The following is a 22,366-nucleotide window of genomic DNA, read 5'->3' as shown; positions in this document are numbered from 1 at the left end:
GGTAGACAGAAAAGCTGTACTATTGTAGGTACCAAATCAGTAAACAAGTTAGGAAGGAAAAGGGACAACATAAATTCCTCTTTTACTGTGATGCATACTTGCAACAAGCTGTACCTGTACTGGAGACAGAAACAAAAGCAGCTGTTCATAGAGTACTGAAAATATTTTCATATTGTGGCAGTGTGAATGGGAGCCTGCTGGAAACTGCAACCCTTTGCTGTGACCCCCACCTTGTTCATGAACCACAGGCACGTGGCCAGCTTTCAAGGCAAACCTGCTGTGTGGATCACCACGTAAGCATACCCCACGTGTGTTCCTTGGCTATGTTTGTGCCTGGGACACTGGGTGGTAGGAAGGTGCAGACACCTGCTTTGCATCCATGACCTAGTTGCACTTCTCCAGAGAAAACTGCTGACAGAGCTGAGCGGTCACAGTATGAATGAGGATGAGGAGGATGAATGAGTTTCAGTTCCTACTGTGACGACGTTTCTGTCTTTGTGGATTTAAGTAAAAAATTTATATGTTTTAATTCTCTGTTTTGTAAAATGCCTGAGATAATACTTTCCCTAAAGAACATACAAACATATATGGATGTGTTTGCTTCCCCAAATTACAGGGGAGTTGCAAGAATTAATTAGTTAATGTTTGCAAAGTGCTTTGAAGGCAAAAAGCACTCTATAAATGCTAATTATTAAATCAAAGGTTTATCTGACTTTATTACTAAGCCACTAATAAAATAAGTTACATAGCATGTGCGAGCTGGAAAAGGCACTTTCACTGTCCAAAAGATATAAAGGTTTTAATTAGCAAATGTTTTGAAAGCGCTTTGCTGATGAAAAAAAACGCTAAATGTTAATAAAGGTTTTCCCTAATGAAAACAGTTACAAAATATGAACTCCTGGATGCTACTGTAAGTTCCACATGTATCATTGAAAGTTTTGTCCCGCGAGAACAATCTTTTTATCTGAGGCACAATTTTTGTAATATTGATGAAAAAAATCGTGGTTATTGTGTCAAATAAATGTTCAGATGCAGCAAGAGATTAAAGGTATCATTCTTAGCAAAGAATAGCAAAACCTAATGTATTGTCAAATTATCCATACAAACACGTACCATTCTTTTTACTATTTAGCTTAAAATTGCATTTTGCTAAGCTTCCAAGCTTCTGCTACTTTACAAAGTTCAGCTCTTCCAAACACACACGCACACGTGTGACCTGTTATCCACGTGCTATCTGAAAATCTAAGCATGCAAACACATATGAATCTGTCACAGACGGGCAGTTAGAAAGGCTGAATTGTGAAACTTACTCCAGCCTTATGACATAAGGTGGTTTGAAAAGGAGTTTGAAAGTGCATAGATCCTGATATGCATGAAACCTGTTGCAATGTCTGCCTGAGTCAGTAGAAAACACGAAACCTTGAGCAACGAGAAAAGCTCTATTAAACCACTCTGCTGAGAGGGGAGAGGTGTGCCAGCATCCTTCCTGCCTAGCACCGTGCTGATGGCAGGAGGATGAGACTTGCAATCAGTCAGGCCCACACAGTGAAGTACTGCAGCCTGCCTGCCAAGGCAGAAGCTGCCCATTTCCACAGCCCAAGAGATGAAATACTGAGTTCTGCCCCTAATGCTTCCAGCTGAAAAGAAAGCTCCAGGTGCTGCTCCTCCAGAAACCAAGGTGTCTGCTGCTTTCCAGTGTCACAGATCGGTGACTCCAAAAGGTCCCTCTGAAATCCCAGAGCAGGGGAAACAATATGTGTTCATTAATGTGAACCATAAAGCTCAATTTCATGGAGCAGGAAAACGTCCAGAAGATGATTTGTTAGAGAAAGGGGTTGTGCCCTTTTCTGTACACTCTTCCAAGCTGCCTGGATGAATCAGAGCAGCAGCAGAAGTGATAATCCTTCATCACTGCATCTACTTGTCAGGCTGTCCTGAAGGAATGAGAAGCAAGATTTTTGGGAAGGTGGGAGGGAGGGAAGGCTCAGGGGAAGGAAGGGCTGCCTGAGAATAGACGGGAAATGAAGAGTGCTCAACAGATTTGGTAAAATATCAATTGAGTCTTTAGCAGAAGAAATTTAAGAATACTGATTTTCTCTAACCAGCTTTTTGGTAAGTTTTCTTGGTTTGCTAAATTACTTATAGAAATACAATTATTTTAGTCCTACAAAACAGCTGCAGACTAACTAATAAAAGGATAGTCCAAATTATTTTGCAGTTAGTCTAAAACTTTGTACAGTGAAAAGCATCAAGATTACAATTGCATCTAACAATCAGTGTCGATTAGATCCCAGCACTTATCTGGAGAAGAAAGGTTTTGCATTGTGATCCCCTGGCACTGATAGCATTTGTCACGGAGGAGTCACAATAAGGATTTTAAATAACTGGACTTAAAAAGGACTTCCCTTGGTGCTGCAAAGGCATCAGCTGTCAGGTAATGTTGGAGAGGAAACAGAAAGTTTTGATGTACTTGTTATTTTCTGTCTCTCATCCATCACTCTTTGGCTAAGTTCAAGGTATCTGGGTTGGCTTGGGTGGGGTTTTTTTTGGCTATTTCTTAGTTTTCTGCAGGTTCATCAGTTCAATTTTTGACATTGCTTCCAAAAATCTGACGTGGCACAACATCATAATTATTCTGTCGGGGTGATTTGGTGTATTTGAGCATAAGAATCTTTGGTAAATAAAGTGAAGGGATAAAAAAGAATTTTAGCTCTGCAGTCTGGTGTAAGGCCTTTGATTTTACTTTGATTTAGAAATGTCATGGTTCACTGAAAGCTTACCAGAGTGAGTTTAATGGATTAGAATATGTTATTAAAATGAGATTGCAAGCGAACTGTATTCCACAGATGTGGAATACTGAGAAGGGAGATTAAACAAGCTGACTTGCAAGAGGCCTCCGCTGCATTAAAAGGCAGTGTACATTACGTTCTCTTTCATGGGTTATAGGATGAAGGACATGAGTAGCACTAGAGGTTCACTACAGCAGGCAGTGTTCTGAAGCCATCAGCTTTTTCCTGTACCTTTCTTCATTTACACTGAGACACAGAAACAGATTTCTTAGAGATATATGCAGAAAAGTGTTAATATTTGATGTGGTGTTACAGACATATAAAATCTGCATATGTGCTTCTGAGAATCTCTTATGTTCTTTTTCAGATTCTTTTGGTTTTTTTCTTAAACAAGATTTCCTTCAGGGATTTTTTTGACTCAGTGAAATCTCTTTGAATAAGTAACTCTTTAACTCCTTCTCCCCTGCCCCAGCATATGTCTTTTCCTCTTGCTAAACAAAAAGTTTGCATTAGTTTGTTCAAGACCTATGAAAATAACCTAGGACTTCAGAAATATACATTTTTACTGGTGCAACCTTTGCTTTCTCTTAACAGTATCTCCAATACTGTAATTAGTGGTTAAGTATAACCCTAGAACAGTTCCTTCCCTGTAACTAGTGTAGAAAGAACATGGATTTTAGGCCTTAGTTTCACATGATGTCCTCCAATACCTACTTAAGCAGCTTAGTACTCCTGAGCATCACAGTAAGCCTTCCTGGGACCTGAAATGTGGCATATGGTAAAGAGATCTATCGGAAAGAACAAGTTCTGGTGGTAAGTCCCAATGGAGGGGAGCTCATTGGATGCACAGAACAACCTGAAGCATGGGCTGGGCACGAGGATGGCAAAGAGAATGTCAACTTTTGCAGCTCTTACAGGAGCTGCTGGTGTGGCAATCATGCATTTTTTCTGCTTCTAGTCCATGGAAGGATTTACAGCACACTCACCCGCACTTGGAGCTTTCCCCAACTAAAACACAGGAGGCTCCCTTTGAACATCAGACAGTACTTTTTCACTGAAAGCATGATCAAACTCTGGCACATGCTGCCCACAGTAGTGGTGGGATCTTCAGCCTATCAAAACCACTCAGACATGGTCCTGGGCAACTGGCTGTAGGTGTTCTGGCTTGGGCAGGGGAGTATGACCATATGACCTCCTTAAGCTTCTTCCAACCTCATTTATTCCATGGTTCTGTGATTCTTCAGGAGTAAACATCAGCTATATATCCTTTGGCTTTGCATTCACAGCTGATTATCAGCAACAACTCTGACATTTCAGTCTGAGGATTAAATTTTAATACTTAAATTTTGCAGACTTTGCTTAGCTTTGAATTACTTTCTTTGAATTATTCTTCAGTATAATTTTATATTCCTGGAAATTATTTCTTTATTAGTGCATTTCAGTTTTGAAAATACAAGTACAGCTAACCATAACTTATGCTTTTCTTATGCTGCTTCACCAAGAAATTTAAAGAAGAACTGGAAGAATAGTGTCATATCTTATATGTGGACATAGGTATTTCAACATATGCTTCACCATGTGGGCTTTGTGACTTTTATACATATTTTACTTGGGAATGAGCTGCTAAATAAAAGGATTTTTTGTATGAATTACAGTCTCTTCTTCATGACAAGAAAGTGTATCCCAACCATTTCTGAGACCACGCATTGAAATAATAAAAACGAGATGGTGCAATTTGACAGATTCAGCTCAGGAGCTGAAAACATCCCATGTTCTGATCCCTGTCCTATTTCACTTAGGTATTTTTTACTCCATTAAGCCACTTAGCACATCTCTTTTCACATGTCCACCACAAAATGAACATAATAATAGAATTTTCATTGAGATTCTTGGTTTTGAATAACCAGACTAGAATGAAAAATGCCTTGGGATGATTAGTACAATTCAACACCACCTCTAGCAGCCCAGCAGTGCTGAATTTTGCTACTGATGCAACAGTCCCATTCCTACTATACATTTGCACAAGTTCTTAGGTTTTGTTTTTGTAGCACAATACTTAGCCTTTGTTAGCAATCAGATAGAACTGGGGTTTGTTTGTTGTCTGCCAGGATAAGAGTCAAACTACTTTGCGCTCCAATGAGGTAATTGAGGTTTTTGCATTGAGGAGAAAGAAGAGATGGGAAGCAGGTAGAAAACATGCATTTCTTTTTCATATTGCAGTTTGGAGGGTTCATACTTCTTCTGTGTTTCAAATAGTATTTTTCATTTGTTAGAAAAAAGGGCTCCTTAAGCTTCTTCATCAGTCAGAAGATCTTTTTTTGATTATGCAAGATTTAAACATTCAGGCAATTAGCCTAATCTACTTCATTTACTACACCGTGTTTCTGAAAGTACACGGATGATACAGAAGAGGATCATACTTCAGCATGTCACTGATAAGACATTCCTTTTTTGTATTTCATCCATTGCCTCCTTCAGATACAACACAGCAGACATACAGGTGCTGCCTTCTGGCTGTGGTGGGAGCACAGTCCTTGCACCAGCACAGAGGGTCTGTTAAAAATGTTAACTCTATAAATCTGTGCACTACTTGAAGTGTCTTAAATAGTTGAAGAAATTCATCGCTGTTCTCTACCAAAAAGGTGTTATTAAGAAACTTTCATTCTTCTCTCTGTACAGAAAAGTGGAATCCCTTCATTGCTGGTCAATTTCCATCTTACACCTCACCAAAAGAGAACACCAGGCTCTTGTGCTGACCAGATGTGCCTTTGGGTTCCCCAAAGCCATTAGATAGAAGTAAATAAACAGTGCAATTCCTCAGCTGTAACAAAATGCAGGCAAGTTAAATTTGTGTCCACTAGAATGAGAAATACCATTAAAAAAAACCCAAAACATTAAGATTGTCTTTATAGCAGATGTAACATGGAGTGCACATACCAAGACTGCAACAAAAAACCATCTGCAAATACACCTCAGAGGCTAATTTGAACTTCAAGCACGGTGGTCTAGGAACAACCAAAATTCTCCATCACCTTTTTATTTTACCTACAAAAATATCAACGGTGTTAATCACAGTTAACAAAACTGAAAGCTGAATTAGTTTAATGAGTAGTTTGGGCTGAATTGTAGATGATTTTTACTTTGAAAGTGTTATTCACATTTCCATAGTTAAGCCTGAAGCGATACTATTACCTTGTTATTTCCACTCCACCTACCCTAACTTTTTAATCAGAATAACAATCAGTTAAAACTGTTCTGTGCACTTGTTTCCAGATTGATGGGGCTGTAACTGTCTTCAAGGACTCAAAATGTGTAATTTCTGATTATTTTCTTTTATATATGCCTGAAGGAAAAACAAAGCCAACATTTTGAAAAAGTCTATACATATACATGTATATTTATATCTCTATTTGAAGAAGATTCTGGTATGGTCTTATTCATTAACCCTCTGGAAAGTCTATGTAGGACATCCTATCTTAGCACTGCACTGACTTCTTGAACATCAGTGGAATGAGCAGGCTTTGGAGTAAAGAGGAAAGCAGAACGAGAGTCAGTATTATCAAAGCTGTTCACTGGCTTCATTGCTTCATACATTCAGCTAGAAATGGTATCAAAGACCTTTTACTGTCAGCCGTACCCATGCACCAGGAGCTGACAGTAGGAAAAGTAGCACTCTTCCTCCTTTGCTTTCCCTCCCTTGTGCACAGTTTTACTTCACAGGACTTTAAAAACTGTTTTTAAAACTAATAATCTCCAGGCACGATGGAGTCCTACTTGGTTGGGTTTTTTTGTTTGTTTTGGAGTTGGTGGATGATCAAACTAAGGATCGGTAACTAGCAGCTGGTTCCAGAGCAAATAATAACCTCAGTAGCTTTTCTCTCAATTTACATAACAAAAAACATTATTGATAAACTAAAACAGAAATCCAGCTTATCCTGTCTCACAATTGTCTCATGTACTTTCTCACTGTGGGATAACACTTAAAAGCAAGTTTATAAAATTAGACTCTTGAAAGAGACAGAAGTTTTAATAGATAGTAAAAGAACTTCTTCACTCTGGTGAAAAACCAGTCAGCTGACTGAAACATAATACTCTCAATGAAAATAAATGAGTCTGGCACTTTAGTAGGCAATGATCCTGTTACTTTCTGTAGCTGAACTCTTATGGAGATGCAGAGGCTTGCACACATCAGTTCTTCTCCAGTGTTAACCACCAGGGCCTTACTTGAAGTATGTACTTTCAGTACATATTGCCTTAATTCAGCAGATGTGAAAATAAAATCATCAAGAGAGTTTGAAGGTGAACAAGCAGGTGTTTTTGGGAGGCATACAGCTATTTACAGAGATGGAACAGCAGATTAGTATTACAGAATAAAATGATTAGAATGACTAAGTTAGCAAATGCCTTCACCAGATCAACAATTAGCTAAATTAAGATCATATCTCCTTTCTATTTTTCTTCTGTTTAGGAGCAGATCCAACAATGAGATTTGGATGCCTGTAAATCAGTCGCTGCAACACCTAATGGTTGGGTGTCTGGCCTCTGAAGTGGAATCCAAAACCCTGTTGGGCGCTGGACCAGCCTGGTGCTTAGTAAGCACAAATTGTGTCAGGAGAATAATCCATAGAACTGAGTACTAAGCTGTGGAAGGATAGGGGAAAATAAATAAATAAAGAAGCAAACCATCAACAACAAACCCACAGGTCTGGATTCCAAACCTTCTTTCCCACAAAAACTTTGTGTTATTCAATCCAGGAAAGTATAAAGAAAACGATCTAGAAAGCAAGGAGCAAAACCTGGGCTCCTCAGGAGTCCCAGTTATCAAACAGCAGTCATATTCCCCCTCTGTAGTTCCACTTCTAGAGCCAAACCCTGGGGATCAGATACACAAACTAATTACCAGAGCTCATCAGGTTACCTTCTATCAGCCGAGCCATGGCAACCTGCCTCACTACCGCCGTAATTCACACCTGGCTTCTCAATGCAACGTGCGCGGGCTGCCTTTCAGGCCAGAAGGGCACCTGTTAAAAAAAAAAAAAACAAAAAAAACAACACAAAACCAAACGATCGAAAAGTTTAAAGTCCTCTCGGAGTTCAAGAGAAAAAGATTAAAATTAAAGTGAAAGGGAAAACCAGGCTGTTTTAGGCACCGAGGTCTTTCTACCAACCCTCGAGTCTTAGCGGGGTTTTAGAGCGAGTTCAGAGGAGCGCACTGAGAAACGCACTGACACAGCCCGGGGACACAGCCGCCCTCCCGCTGGAGCGCCCCGAGGGCCGCGGGCTGCGCCACCTGACGGCGCCTCGGGTACAAAGGGAGCGCCGGGCGCACCTCGCCGCCCCCGCTCCGCTCTCCCCTTCCTCTCGCAGGCAGCTCCCGCGGTCAGCCCCAGGCCCTGCCTCGGCCCTTCTGCTCCCGCCCCCGTTTCCTCCGCCAACTTGTTCGTGCCTTTTCCGCGACCCCGCCCGGGTCTGGGTTTCCCCCCGTCCCGCGGGCGCGGTGTGGGGGCAGCGCCGGCAGGGTTAACCCTGAGGAATGCGGCGGGAGGAATGTGCATGCAGATGAGGTGGATGCTAATCTCATGCTAATGAGCGGCGGCCGCAGCCGCCCGGGGCTCAGCCGGGCTCCCCGCGCACAGACGGCAGCTGGGCTCCACCGGGATCCCTGACCTGGGCTGCCGCCCGCCCGCCCGCGGCAGCCCCGGCACGGTGGGCCGAGAGCCGGCGTTGGAGGAGCTGCTCCCCGGGCTGCCGCCAGCGTCGTCCTCCGGCTCCGGGCCGGGCTCGGCTGCGGGGCCCCCTCCGCGTCCCCTCGGCTCGGGTGGGGGCTTTTCCCGCTTCCCTTCTTTCTTTCCGTCCCTATGGAGCAGCCGCCCCCGCCGGCCGACCATGCCTAGGAAAGCGGGGAATGGGCAGCTCCCCTTACCCGATGGCTGGGAGGAGGCGAGGGATTACGACGGCAAAGTCTTTTACATCGACCACAACACCAAGCAGACCAGCTGGATCGACCCCAGGGACAGGTGGGTGCGAGGCGGGGGCTGCAGCGGGGTGCTGCCGGCCTGAGGCCGCGAAGCCCGGGACAAAAGGCGCCGAGAGCGACCGAGCCGCCCAACAGGTACAAAAGTTGGCCGAGCGGCCGGCCGCCATCCCGCCCCCCGCCCCGAGCACGGAGCCGACTCGGTGCGGCACCACGGGCCTCCAGCCCGGCCGTCCCGGCGCGAGGAGCACGGCGCGGCCGGGGGAGCAGCCGCAGGCCTCGCGTGCCCGCTAGGCCTCGGCACGGCTCAGCACCCCGCCAGCCGCAGCCTCCTCCGGCTCTGAGGGCTGAAACGGGCAAAACTCGCCTCCACAACGCTCTGCTGAGCGGCGTGGGCAACTCGCGTGTTGCGAGCGGGAGAGTCATCGGGGCAGCTCTTCCAGCTGGGGAGAGGCGGTGGCCTTCGGTCCTGCCCCGCTCACCGTGCGGGGAAACGCCCGGGTACCTGCCTCGAGTTGTGAGGCAGCGCTCCTGGAAAGTAATGGGAAGAGAGAACTTTGTGTATATATCCACGTTGTTTCCGCACTGTGTGTAACGTGATGTTGAAGACGGTCCATTCGAGTTATCAGAAACTTGCAGAAGGAGTTATGAACGCGTGGAACAAGCTGTCCTGCATTATAAATGAGAGCCCGGGTTTGTGTTTCTCAGAGGCTGGAGCTGCCCTCGGCTCGCAGTGCGGAGCGCTGACAAGCAGCACACGCTGCACGGGCCCGCTCCACTCTCACACTTGTTGCAGCAGCAAATTCCAGCCACGGTGAACTTCGTGCTTAACGTGCTTTCAAGTGCAAAGGAATTCAAATGCCTTGTAAATATTAGTGAGGTGGTAAAGTGTACGGGACGGTGTTGTTAATTACACCTGTGATAAATGGGCCTTTTTGAGTCATTGATTTTTATTTTTTTACAGTGGACAATAAAAAAGTTCTGTCTTTCCCATCTCTAGAAGTAGTGTATTTAAGGAATCACTCGGTGGTAGACTTTGAATTTCTCTTTGCAAAGCAGATGGTGAGGTGGTGTAATCAAGGTGAAGCAAAAAGTGACATTTGAGAACCTACTTGTTACAATTGCGCCTCAGGAATATACTAATTTAGAATTATATTCTTTGTGTTCTCTGGCCCTGAAGAGTTCAAGGATACACATACTTGGCGGTAACATTTGAGTCTTTGCTGTCATTAGTAGACTATACAGCTAAGGGAATAGCAGCGGACTGCTTGCCATCCTGTAGGTACGGGATAAGTTCCATTAATACATTGATTACAGGTGAAGGAGGAATTGAATCCTGAGACTCGATGGTCTGTCATGAGAACTGAGGAAGTAAAGACCTTGAGAGAGTGCGGTGTCTGAAATAACTGCTTACCCTCTTCACTCATGGAAAACAAGCAGAGGGATTTTGTGCTATGGAATTCCTAACTTAATGTACATGGCTCAGCCGTGGAGCTGAATCGCCCTCACAGGAAACCGACAAGCACGTTTAATCTGCAGTTTACATTACCTGTATTTACAGTATCTGTATTTACAATCTGTTTGTATTGGTGGCCTGGCCTTGAGATGGCTTTGCTTGAGAGTCCTTTCTGTTTCCCAGGTATTTAGAAAATGTATATTCTGAAACCATACAAACATAACAAAGGCTCCACGTCAGTAAAACTGAGATGTGATCTTCCAGGTTTGTCAGTACAGTACAGTCTAGATTTGCCTTGTTACTGCAGCTCACCTTAACTTGTCAAAGCGGAGGTAATGCATTCTACAGAAGGTCTGAGGTCTGACGCTTCAGGGCTTTGATTTCAACTTCATTCTGTGATGGAGGTTAAAAAGTTTTCATAAAGTACTTGTGGACCCAAAGTCCTTCATTTCTACAGCAAGTGTAGAAGCAGTGTGGTATTGTTTTATTGACTTTTTTTTCTTCTGCTTTTGTGGTACAGCATCCCCTGGATATTTTTATACAGAAATGTCTTACATGATGTTTCAAGATCCTTTTTAATCCACTTTGATTTAGAAAGTACTAGCCTCCAGTATTCATACCGTGAGACTTGTGCTGTGTGTCTGTGGGGGCCAGCAGGTGTATTTGGGAACAGCTGGGAGTCTCAGTGTTACTGGTATGAAATAGTCTAGAAATAAACTGAAAGATAAAATGTCATATTCCAAAGTATAATGGAACAATTTGTGATTTTTATTATTATTATTTTTAATTTACCCGTGCTTTTTTCATCTGCTTTTTTAGACCTTCTGATAGTGCGTGTTACTATATGTATGGTTTAGGTCTGTTACTATAATATCTTGTGTATAACAGGAAGAAAATCTCACATCAGCTTCAACCTTGAGGCTCAGTTCTTGTTTTTGCCCTCTTGTTTCTCAGAGTAACCCCACTGACATTAGAGTAGCTCACACTTGCAAGGGCAAAAGTGATTTGACTTCTGTGTTTCTAGGAGTGCTGTGTTGGTTATTGGAATTGCTCTGTTCTGTGGTTTTTTAATGTTTTGTTTCTCTGTTCAACAGTGATTGCTCTCTGCAAACTCTTAGGTTACCGTATGGAAGGCTGATGGTTGAAAAGGGAAGGAACTTGAGGTGTAAGTTTGAGGAAGAGGAGACAGAACAGTGAGAATGTGGGAGTTGTAGCAGCTTTTTCACTGACTAAATATATGGGTGTTATTGCTCCTCGCATCTTGCTTTCTGCATAGTAAATAGTCTGTGCTTCACTACTCACCGTCACTGACATAAAATACATTGCTACATTGATGTCTTTTCTAAAATGAATTCCGCATCACAAATTCTGCACTTGCAACAGGTCTTTATTTAAATGCTTGTCTGCACTCACATCAGGGTGGCAAGGAATGAGCTGCAATGGAGAAAAAGAAACAGCACTTTCTTTCTGCCTCTGCTTCTCTTTCTGCTGGGAAGGAGCAGCTTCCAATACATGGATGTATTTAAAATCATTCATGGTATGCTTGTCCGAGAGTGTCTCTAGGGGACTCGCTAACTCTGTAACCAAGGCAGTGTGTGAGAAACATTGGATGAGCAGAAAGCAGACAGCTTTGCTGCTTGTGCACTGTAAGAGTTTTCTTAGTGCTGACGAGGACAGGTAATGATGTTTCTATTGCTGCTTTCATCTTCCAGGGAGCTGAAAACTACTGTTTCTGTCATGGGTTTCAGTTACTGGGATAGGAGTTGTCTGTCCAAATTAGAGCTTCAGTAGTTGCCTGTAGTTAAATGCTGTGTCCTTTTCCCTTAGAGAAGGACGCTTTGTTACTTCATGTTTCACTGGAGCTTGCTTTCTCCACTCTGTTGAGCATCAGAAGCTGTGAGAAGGGATGGTGTTGAGGTTGAAATCACTTGAGCAGGGGTTGATCTTAATTCCGTCTTGAGTGCAAATCCTAACACTGCTGATGTAAGGTACAGTTGAGGTGTCCCACTTGTGCAGCTGTGTGGTGGGATCAGATCATGTCTTTTTTTCCCTCACTTGTAATTCCCAGTGTCTTTTCCTGCCTTATTTCAGCCTGTGGTATCATCTGCTTAACTCCACGTAACTTATTCACGCTTGCTTGTCTGTCCAGGAATGTGCATATTCCATGTGAAACTGTCTGGTATCTCATTCCAGTTTCAATGACAGGTTGGGAACTGTTTTTATTTAATTGATGTGTATTTATTCAAAATAAAACCCGTGATGCAAGTTCTGAACTCGCAATGAGAGACTAGCGGTGTCTGAACTTCTGACACTCTCGTTTGTTTATCCCGTGTAAAGCAGAATTCCAGTGCTGCAGTGCAAATGGAGCTGTGATAGCATCAGGCAGCGCTGAAATATGTAGTGGTTGGGTATGTGGGTTTTTTAACCAGTCTGTCATTGGATTGGGGTTCCATGTTGATTTTAGTGTTAGTGAAAATAGTATGGTAACTCATATCACACTTCTGTTCTTCACTTCTCTGGGTGCAATAGGGCTGCTCTGTATCTTTTGTCTCAGAGCATGTAAAGTGAACAAGTCAGGAAATGCTGCAGAGTATTTGCTTATGTGTGCAAAGTATGTACTGCTGCTGGAGCCAAGGACTGTGACCTGTTACGTAAAATGGGGCAAGTGGTCTAGACTGTGGTTTACCCAGACCCACATCTGTAGTGCTTGCCTACTACGGCTACTTCGATTCAAACCTATCTTGACTTACAGTGTAATATTACAGTAGTTCTCATGCACAATGTAAGACAGTTAATGAGAAACTGTACACAAGGAGGAAAATAGACCCTCAAATGGAGCTGAGCTGATTACTAGAGATGTTTTCCTCTTGCGGTGTGGTTAAACAAAGGAGCCCTTCAGAGCTACCTTATTTTTTCAGAGAATGGAAACTGACTTTCCTTCACAGCCATTACTTTGAAGTAAATTTTCATTGTATGGATAGAGTTCTGTATAGTGATCGAATAGTACAAGTTACTTACAACTAAAAGTATTTGCTCAGGCTATGTTAGTTCTTGTCTTATTCCAATTAAATAGCTTGTGTTCAAGCCTTTGGTGAAAATTCATTGCTTAGGAATGTTACTAAGATTATAATTATGAATAAGAAAAGAGGATTCCCTGTTTTCATTTACTAAAATTTATAGTGAATGGGTGACAAGTTGAATCCCATTAAATGGGTTTTGTTGTTGTTGACATTCTGAAATCCAGAAATTGTTACAGATTTCACCATTTTTTTATTTCATACGCATGACTAAAAATCAGAATAATACCCCACCAGTAATGGAAGACCAGCATATGGTACTGCCATGGTGACACGTCTTCAGACAGATGTAAATGGAAACAATGCTGAGATTCTAGAACTGCTGTGTCATGTAAGTCTTGATTAGAGCAGCCTGCATAAGAAGTGGGAGAAGTTTGCAGAGGGGTAATGCATCCCTCTGTCAGAGCTGTTGTGATTCTGTTCACTTGCCTCTGTCTTGCCAACCAGTGGTAAACTAGTGGATAAACAGTGAACTTGGAGGTGATTAGGCTGAAATGAAACCCCTGCTTTTACAGCGTTATTTCCAGTAGGATCGGCTTTAGTTGTCACTGAAAGAAAACTGGTGCTGCTGTGAGGAAGGAGACAGGCCCAGAGATGGGAGAGCACATCTGCAGAGCTCAAAATGCAGATAGATCAACTCCACCAGCCATGGAACTGTGTTCTTTACATCTGCTCCTTCTGAGTTTCTCCATTGGTTTCAGCACATTTGTGTTCAGCTTTTCTGCAAAGCAGCAACACAGCCATCACAGGTGTCTTCATCCTAAGCATCTTTTCTGTTAGTAAGAATTCATTACTACACAAACTTCTTAGTGATTGTTTTAATGTTTGTTGCTGTAAAACTCTAGAAGCCAAGAGAAACTGTCACTGCGTGGTTCCAGAGTTAGATTCTGTGTTGTGTCTGTGTTGACAATGTGCTTATGAATGGCTGGTTTTTACTGTGTAAAAATAAAAGTAGATTAGAAACTCCGACCATAATACATTTTATTCTGATTGCTCATAAAATGTGTTTTAAGCTCAAATGTGAAGTATCTCGCCCTGCAAACAGTCTCTTGCAGTAAAAATAGGCAGAATGATGATGTAACTCCAGGCTTTGAGTGTTTTACTGGGTGAAGCAAGTGAACGCTCATCTTCAGTGATGCGTTTGAGAGAGTTGTCTCTGTGGACAAATTGACTTGTCTTTCTTTTGGAAGAAGCAGCTGTGGGCTGAAAATTGGACTGATAGAGAAATTATGGTTTTCCTTTTGTTGCTTTTTTTGCAGGGTTTTTCTTTTTTATGCTTTTATTCTATTTTGTTTTGAAGTAGCAGATTTTGAGCTTTGCTGAACGCTCTTCCAGTGAAGTTTTCTGTATTAAACAGTCATTAGTGGTGAAGTTCCTACCTGATGAAGTCAGTCTCTGGCTCTTGCTTTCTAAAAGGATAACAGAGAGCCTGAGGGACAGTTGTTTTGATTGTTTGTGGTTCTGTGCTGGAGGCAGTATGTGAGTGATATGGAGTATTCTGCCAACTGAAAGAGTCGTTTGCATCTCACAGAACAAGATCCGATGCTCTCCTTTGAACTTCAGTGCTGTTTGTACTTGAAGAAAGGCGCTTTTATCTCATCAGCTCTGAGTACTTATTGTATTCAAAGTAATTGTTTGTATACATAAAACACATATTGTCTTGGGAAAGCCAACTCCAGTTTGTGCGAACTTGCCGCTGTGCAGTACCACAGGTTGGACCTGCCTTGGTGTATCTGCGCTGGTTTTCTCTACTTGTTAAATCTAACTCTAGTCTTCATTGGAAAAGCAGAACAACTGTACTGGGATGCCTTCCATAATACACAAGTTGTTCTTAAAATCAAGATGTCGAGGTCTAGATATGTCAAACCTGTTTTTACTTTCAGTATAGGGAAAAGATTTAGAAGAATGTCTATTTTCAACTAAGGTCCTGCTGGAACGTTCTCAGTTGTGCATTAGCGGCTTCCTGGTGTTGTTAATTAAGGAAGAGCACTTTACACACCTCTTGTTTCTTTTGAAAGTATATTCAAGTGCTAAACTGTACTCCTGACCAGATGTGCATATGGAATGGCCTGCAGCTATGGCTGGTGAAGAATGATGACTGATTCAGTGCCACACCCTTTGCTCTGAAGAGCTTGCCTCCATTGGATGCCTGAGATTGTTTGACAGGGCTGCAAGCATCTCTAATCATATGACAGATGGTCTGTTTGATATTCTGCAGGTGGTGCATGAGCTCATGGTACCACATATCAGTAAGTACACCCAGCACACAATGAGCGGCACCTGCCTTTTAGCCGTGTGACGGGTCTGTGTCTTGGTCACACCTTGTCAAGGAGCAGGATTGGACCAGAGCACTGCTGTCCTCTGTCCTACAGTTCTGTGGCAGTGGTTTTGTTCCGATTGTGCTGTAGAGGAGCACTTGCCATGGAGGGGCGGTTTTAGTGCAGTGGGGCTGAACGAGAGAGGCAATATTTGAAAGTTTGGGTTTGGTTTGAAAGGACATTGGTGGAAGTGGGGCATGTAACACCCACTGGATTCTGTTACATCTCTGAAGCTGTCTGGGATTACTATTGCTTGTAAAGCCTCTTTGACCTTTATTGTCTTCTGTGTTTTCATCAAAGATGTACATGATACAAATTCTGTTGTGAATTAAACTGCATTCCTACAGGGAGATCGTCATACAGGTGTACTACCTGCTTTTCTTTTCAAATGTGTGCTGTCCATTTGATTTCAGTTTTAAAACAATTTGAATTACACTGTGTGTGTTCAGTCTCAGGCATTGTCACGTATCCGTGTTTCCTTGGCACAGCACTGAACTGTGTAATATGGTGCGTGTATGTATGTTTTTCTGTATTGACTGATTTTGGTTGACTTTACATTCTCAGTTATGGACAGTTTTATTGTTTGCAGGATCTGACTTCAATGCTCAGTGTTCTTTTGTTGTTGTTGTTGAGACTTGCAGTAGAAAGTGTGAAGACTTGTGCCCTCCTTCCCCTCTCCTTTTTGTTTTGCTTCTTTTAGTTTAGTCACAGTTACGCAGTAGTGAGAGACTGTAGTTGGGAGTGCTGTGGCCTTTTCTCAAAGAGAGATTTGCAAAATCAGCTGTGATGTGAGCTGAAGGCACGCAGCAGGTCGGTACTGCATTCCAGAGTGCACAGTGATAAACTGCCACAACTGGAACTGGAATGTCCACAGGGTTGGAGAGAGAGAGAAAAAGAGCAGAGTACTGCTCTGATGCTGCAGCCTCTGAAGGGCTGACGTGAATTTTGTTCCTTTAAAGTAAAAAATAAAGTAAAATAAATCATCACATTTCTTTTTATACATGGGGTTGGAACGTAGATCTTTAGAGAAGCACTGGGTTCTGCTGTGTTGCAGCATCTGTTTTTCTGTGTAGTAGAAGTTTGGCTGGAGTTTTTCCCATTTCCCATTTGCTTTTAGCAGTCATCAGCTTTGCTCTGTAGCAGGCCGAGGTGGTGTTCTGGTGGGTTCCTGCATCAGGAGGGATTCTTGGCAATGGAAGGACTGCAGATTGAACTTATGTTTTCCTGAAACATCGAGTAGTAAATGATTGTAAGTGTATGCAATTCTAGATAGCAATCTGGCAAGGAGTAAAGACCTTTTTCATCATGTCGCAGTGTTTGGAATGAACTGTTAGTACATTTACAATCATTCTGGTAACTTGTAGAATGCTATGGGTGTGAATAAGCATCTGAGACTTCTGTAGGACATTCCTGAAATAGTGTTCAAATGACCAGAGAAATTATGGGATGCAGCAAAGCACAAAACGCTGTATGCATTCTACTCAGGCTCTTGCTGTCAGTGCTTGGATGCTGCGCTAAGTAAGGCTTAATATGTGGGAACTTAGGTATTAAACATGTTTTCTTCAAGTTTCTGAGCTTCAGATGTTCTTTTGTTGTTTGTTTGTTTGCTTTTTCTGGTTGTTATTCCCTATGCTCTATTTTTATATCTGCTCTTTCAGAGGAAGACTTTTCTCATCTTAAGTTTGAAGTTCATTAAGAGATCGGTCTTAATTAGTCAGACTGCTGTGTTAGCTAGTTTAGTGAGATGACAATCTAGAAGGTGAATCTCTCAAAGCAAATTATTATGGTGACATGGATTAGGCTATTTGGTTCTTGCTTACGTTCCTGCTTGCAAGTCTTGTTCTGCCTCACTTGCTCCCACAGCTTACAATGATGTAAAACGAGCCCTGGAGTTTTGTGCCATTGCAGGTCGTTGGTTTGCATTCAGGACCTGGCTGGCCTGTTTGCTCAGAATACATGAAAGCCATTAAAACTTGATTTGTACAGGCAGCGTTTTGGCAAGGAAAATAAATTTTGAGGGCAAATGCAGAAGAGTTAAGGGTTGGGTTTTTTTTGTTGTTGTTTTTCCTTAAAACAAACAAAAATTGAGACCCTCCTATAGCTGCTATTTCCAGCACATCTTTGTCTTCTAGGGTAGAGAGCCCCACTAGGGCTAAAAGCAAGTATTTCTGAGTTTCATAACTTGCCTTTCCTGCACTGTTGACTGGATATATGTGGGCAAACATGGTGTTATTGGGGGAGATCATCACATTGATTACATATCATGTTTTGGAAAGAAATCCTGGGTTCAGTGGGGTAATATGTTGTCTAATCTGTTAAAGTTCAAAAGAAGGACTTAATACTGTACCTTATGTGAAGTCATCAATCCCAAACAGCTCTACCTTTAATGGAATAATTAAATGATGATAAGAAGCTGCAGGATAAGGGCACGGAAATGTGCCGTACTGGGATGGGAATCAATGGGGACAGTGGGAAGTTGCCATGATGTCCTGCGGTATCATGACTTTTGCTCCATCACTGCAGTAGAGTCCACAGCATAATGGAAGTTTGACTTTACCTGTCAGTTCTACATGCAGAAGTGCAGAAGTTGGATGTCTTACTCATTTTGAAGTCTATGTGCTGCGTAATACTGAAGTAGATCTGATGCTCAGCAGATGGCATGTAATTTGAATTTTAGAATTTAATGGGGAAAATGCGTATTGCATCTAATGGCTGCTTTGTTAAAGGTACCTGCACGAGGGCTGTGCTATTTGCAGCGTAATCTTGACGTCAGTCCTGCTGTATGTACTGAAAGCATCTAGTTGCCATTTTTGTCTGTTCCTTCAAATGTCACTTTGGAAGGGATGGCCTGTTCAAGTTTGTTCCAGAAGGCATTTTCTGAGATAGGGATGATTGAAAACAACTCTCCTGAATGGCACCTTGCTGTACTTCACAGATCATAACAGCTTTTATTCGCACTGTGATTGTGTTTTAAATTACTACCTGTGGATGAATACTTGAAAGAATTGCCCTGCTGGCTGCATGTTTGGTTTGATTGGGGGCTATCTTGGAGTTGCCTTTAAATTACGTGGGGTTCTTGATGATCCTTGCGTTTTCTAATCTTTCTTCTGCTACGTGGTTTTCTTCCACCTATTCTTACAAGTCCAAGAAGAATGAGAATTCTTTTCAATTTCAATTTAAAAAAAAAATAATCATTTCAAGTTAATGAGTACTGAGATGCTTCTTTCAAAAATGGTGAAGATGCTGTTTGTTTTGCATTCTTCTTCCACCTGAAGACATAAACTATGCAATGGATGATTACTTTACTAATAGATGCCGATCGACTAGAAACTGTTTAATTTACAAAAGATGCGTTTGTCACAGGGGAAGCTCCAAGTGACATCCGTGAGAGTGGTGTACAAAAGCAATACCGCTTTAATGCTTGATTGAAATATCAACATGGCAGTAATGTGCTACGTGTTTTACAGGGGTGGATGTTTCATTGGACTGTCACTGAAAAGACAGGCAGAAGAAAGGAGAAGAAATGAATGTCATCAGATGGAGTGACAGTTGAAGTTAGTTGAAACATTTTGAATAAACAGGGCTTTTTTTTTTTTCTTTTTTTTTAATATATTTAAGAGCCTGAAGCATTGATAAGTCTGTATAGAATGTTCCAGCCTTCCTTTCTGACAGCAGGTTTTGTGAGAGAGCTGTTTTGGGAGTGGGAAAGACTGGGAAGGTTTTTATCAGTTGTCAGTCAGGGTGCGGGTCTGGAATGTGAAAGAATCAGATTGCAGACCCTGTCCCAATAGAGAATGGTGAGGTGCTGTTGGAAGTCCAGCTCTCTGGGACGCAGGAGCTGCTGCAGGTAGTGAGCAGCCAGGCCTGCTTCCATGGCTGCTGCAACACAAGGCAACAGGGAAAGAGAAATGCAGGTTTCACTTCTGAAGATGGAATGTTCTGATTTAATTTTTTTTTTCTGGAGGGGAAAAACAAACAAAGGAATAAAAGAAACAATGCTGTAAAAGCTGCCATGAAGCGTAGTTGTCCTCTAAATATCATTGAGGTGTGCCTATCACTAGAAATATTTAACCAAAGACAATTCGTAATCTCCATAAATTCCTCTCAGATTTTTATCAACAGCCATTTCCAGCTCCAGTTGCTGCGCCCCGTGTGCCCTGTTTCTTGTGTATGATCTTTCTTTTTGTTTAGGGCATAGCTCAGGTGAATAAGCAGCAGGTAGGAGTGTGATGGAAATCCACTTGGATACATCGCTCCATCTGTAGAAGCAGTGTGGGAAAAATGAAGGGGAGGTGAGGGTGATGGCTGCAGCAGAGCGCAGTGTTTCTCATGTGCTGAAGTCCCCCATACATCTGAGCTTGCTGGCAGCTTAGCAGCACACCCTGGTTTTTTAGTGGTTGGCAGGAGGAGCATGATTTGCTCTGTGAAGCCCTTGTTTGGTCTGTTCTTTGGGCTGTGCACATAGGGCTAGCCAGGCCTTCCTTCTGCTGATCTCTGAAAACTGAGTTCAGATGGTTCTAGCTGTGTTCTAGCTACCTTTGGCCTTGGAAATTGCTTTCCCCCTTCTTTTTTCTCTTTCTGAGGCGTTATAGCAGCAAGACAGGAGGAAACAAAGACCTGAAGGTCAGTGTTGGGATTTTTCAGTGCTCATATTGTCTTAGCAGGGAGTTTGGTCTCCTATGTCAGGCTGCAGACATCCCCCATACCTCAATAGAGGGATTTCTCTGACCCTTCTCTGTCTTGTTCTGTATGTGGCAATTGCAAGCCATGCTCTCTGTGTGCTCTACACTGTCTCAACTGACAAAGAGACTTAACCTGCCTAAAGTGACTTTCCCAGGAACATCCCACCAGATGGGTCTTTTTGCCTGTGTCCTTACTGCTACCGTGATTACCAGGTGGCAGAACCCATTGCTGGCCACCCATAAAGGACTTTGGTCATGGCCTAAACATGCTGTGTGGCAGTGCTGTAAAGTTTTTTGGGCATTAATTAAACTTCCTAGTCAGGTTAGCAAAGGGAAAAGATGTTGTTTCTCTGAAGACCAGTGAAAGGATCACAAAATGCCCCAGCCTGCTTTCTTCATCTGGCACAGTGGATTGCCATGCTCCATCAACTGGGCTAATTCCTTGGCTGCCAGCGAGGGTCACCAAGCACTGCTGCTTCCTTACGTATCTCCCAGTGGCTGGTTTCAGAGGGACAACAGGAAAGCAATCCAGGCTTGGAAAATGACAAACTACACTCTGTTCCCTTGCAAACCCTGACTATTTCTAATGTGTAAGGGCGTACTTTTCTTCTGCAGGCTCTGGTCAAATGAAGTCACCACTGAAAGCCAAATATGTTTTGTGAAGGCTTTTGAAAGCAGAAATCACTTCTGGAAAGAAGTCTTATTTGTGTTATTTCAAGAATGCTGGTAATGATTGAAATGCCCTAATTTTAAGAAACAAGTCGGACTGTTACTCCACTGCTTTTGGATGTCACTGTTTCATTGAAGCAGTGTTGCTATGTGTAGTAGTTATGTAAACAGAATAATAAACCCTGTAACAATCTAACTATGGCAAAGGAAAGGGACAGATCTACAGTGGTTTTAACACAGAAAAAGTAGTGAGGTGGAGGAGAAAAAATGTGCTTCACAAAATGAAGCGTTTTTTTCTACCTTTGGCACAAAGCAGCGATATCAGCAATAAGGACAGAGCTTAGACCCTCTTACCCAGAGTTCCGTAAGGAGCAGTTTTTCCCAGTATTTGACCAGTGTAAAAAACCAGTGAAACACAGGAACTGGATTTGGAGAAGACAAAATCAACATGTACTGAAAGCAACAGAAGAGCTGTGCAGATCGCCATTAGGAAATAACTTAAGTGCATTATTCTTTTGCAGGAGTCTTTCCTCCTCCTTACTGTTTTTGCCTGTAAAAGTTCAGGTCTTTATAGCACGGCACAAAGAGAGACGCTTAGTGTACTGACAGCTGAAAGCATCAAACGATGGTCAGCCAAGCACACTGAAATATTTAGAACAAAATGTGAGAGAATGGATTTTTCATTAAACAAAAATGCAGCAGTGATGATTCCTCTAACTCCAGCCATTTCAATGGCTTGACAGAAGATCAAATCTCTCACTTTATGTCTGATTTAAATCAATCATTGTCCTGTCTAGCAGAATTCCAAGCCCACATTTGAAAGCTCTTTTGAGAATTATCCTTCCCCAACCCGAAGTTATATCTGCCAGATCAGGAAATTCCAGCTTCTCCTCTTAAACTTACTATGGAGTCCCCAGAGTCTGAAACGCAGAAAGCAGATTTTTTTGCTGGACTGAGAATAATCACGATCCTCTTTTTCTCCCCTAACCTTTTCACATGCTTTCTATTGCACAGCTTTAGCCGTGCTCAGTGCTCACACATAAGCTATAAAAGAATTGTATTTAGTGTCGTGAGTTTGGAAATCTGTTCTTGTTAGGTCAAAGTCCGTGCTTGTACACATCTCTCTTTGTTCATTTTCCTTGCATTTGTTTTAATTGCTTTACTTCATACGTTGTAGAGTGTTGAAATATCTGATGGCATTTTCAATGGGTTGGGAGTTTGACTCCTATTTCATTACAGTGCCCCCATTTCTTTATTTATTTTTCAAAGCTTTCCAATACTTGTAGAAATCGGCTGATGTAGGAAAGCCAGAAGTCTGGCCTCCAAGCAGATACATTTTGTTTTAAAAGCTTGAATGATACATGAGGTAATTTCCCAAAGGAACCTGAGGATATCATGTAG

The 22,366-nt window shown here is 42.4% G+C and overlaps 2 protein-coding genes across 5 annotated transcripts in view; one reads left to right on the top strand and one right to left on the bottom strand.

Annotated features, from left to right (window-relative positions):
- DCTD (dCMP deaminase) overlaps positions 1 to 8,215 on the bottom strand; it is a 49,667-nt gene extending 41,452 nt beyond the window's left edge. Inside the window, exons 1-2 of one of the 2 annotated variants that reach the window (XM_085545086.1) lie at positions 7,958 to 8,215; positions 7,708 to 7,810 (exon numbers count right to left, since the gene is read on the bottom strand). The gene's annotated coding sequence lies outside the window, so the exon portion shown is untranslated. The remainder of the gene's footprint in view (positions 1 to 7,707; positions 7,811 to 7,957) is intronic. The other variant, XM_085545087.1, reaches the window with a different exon arrangement.
- WWC2 (WW and C2 domain containing 2) overlaps positions 8,214 to 22,366 on the top strand; it is an 84,066-nt gene continuing 69,913 nt past the window's right edge. For 2 of the 3 annotated variants that reach the window (XR_001554899.3, XM_085545082.1), the window contains exon 1: positions 8,369 to 8,806. Coding sequence is in view for 2 of the 3 variants with exons in the window: in XM_085545082.1 (XP_085401208.1) it covers positions 8,676 to 8,806 (131 nt within the window). In the remaining variant the exon portion in view is untranslated. Of the gene's footprint in view, positions 8,807 to 22,366 lie in introns of all 3 variants that reach the window. The other variant, XM_015861415.3, reaches the window with a different exon arrangement.

Source organism: Coturnix japonica, chromosome 4 (genome assembly GCF_054131305.1).
Source record: "Coturnix japonica strain WE chromosome 4, WE-NBRP24, whole genome shotgun sequence".
Lineage (NCBI taxonomy): Eukaryota > Metazoa > Chordata > Aves > Galliformes > Phasianidae > Coturnix > Coturnix japonica.
The sequence above is the reverse complement of the archived record's forward strand: the minus strand, read 5'-3'. Positions and strand labels throughout refer to the sequence as shown.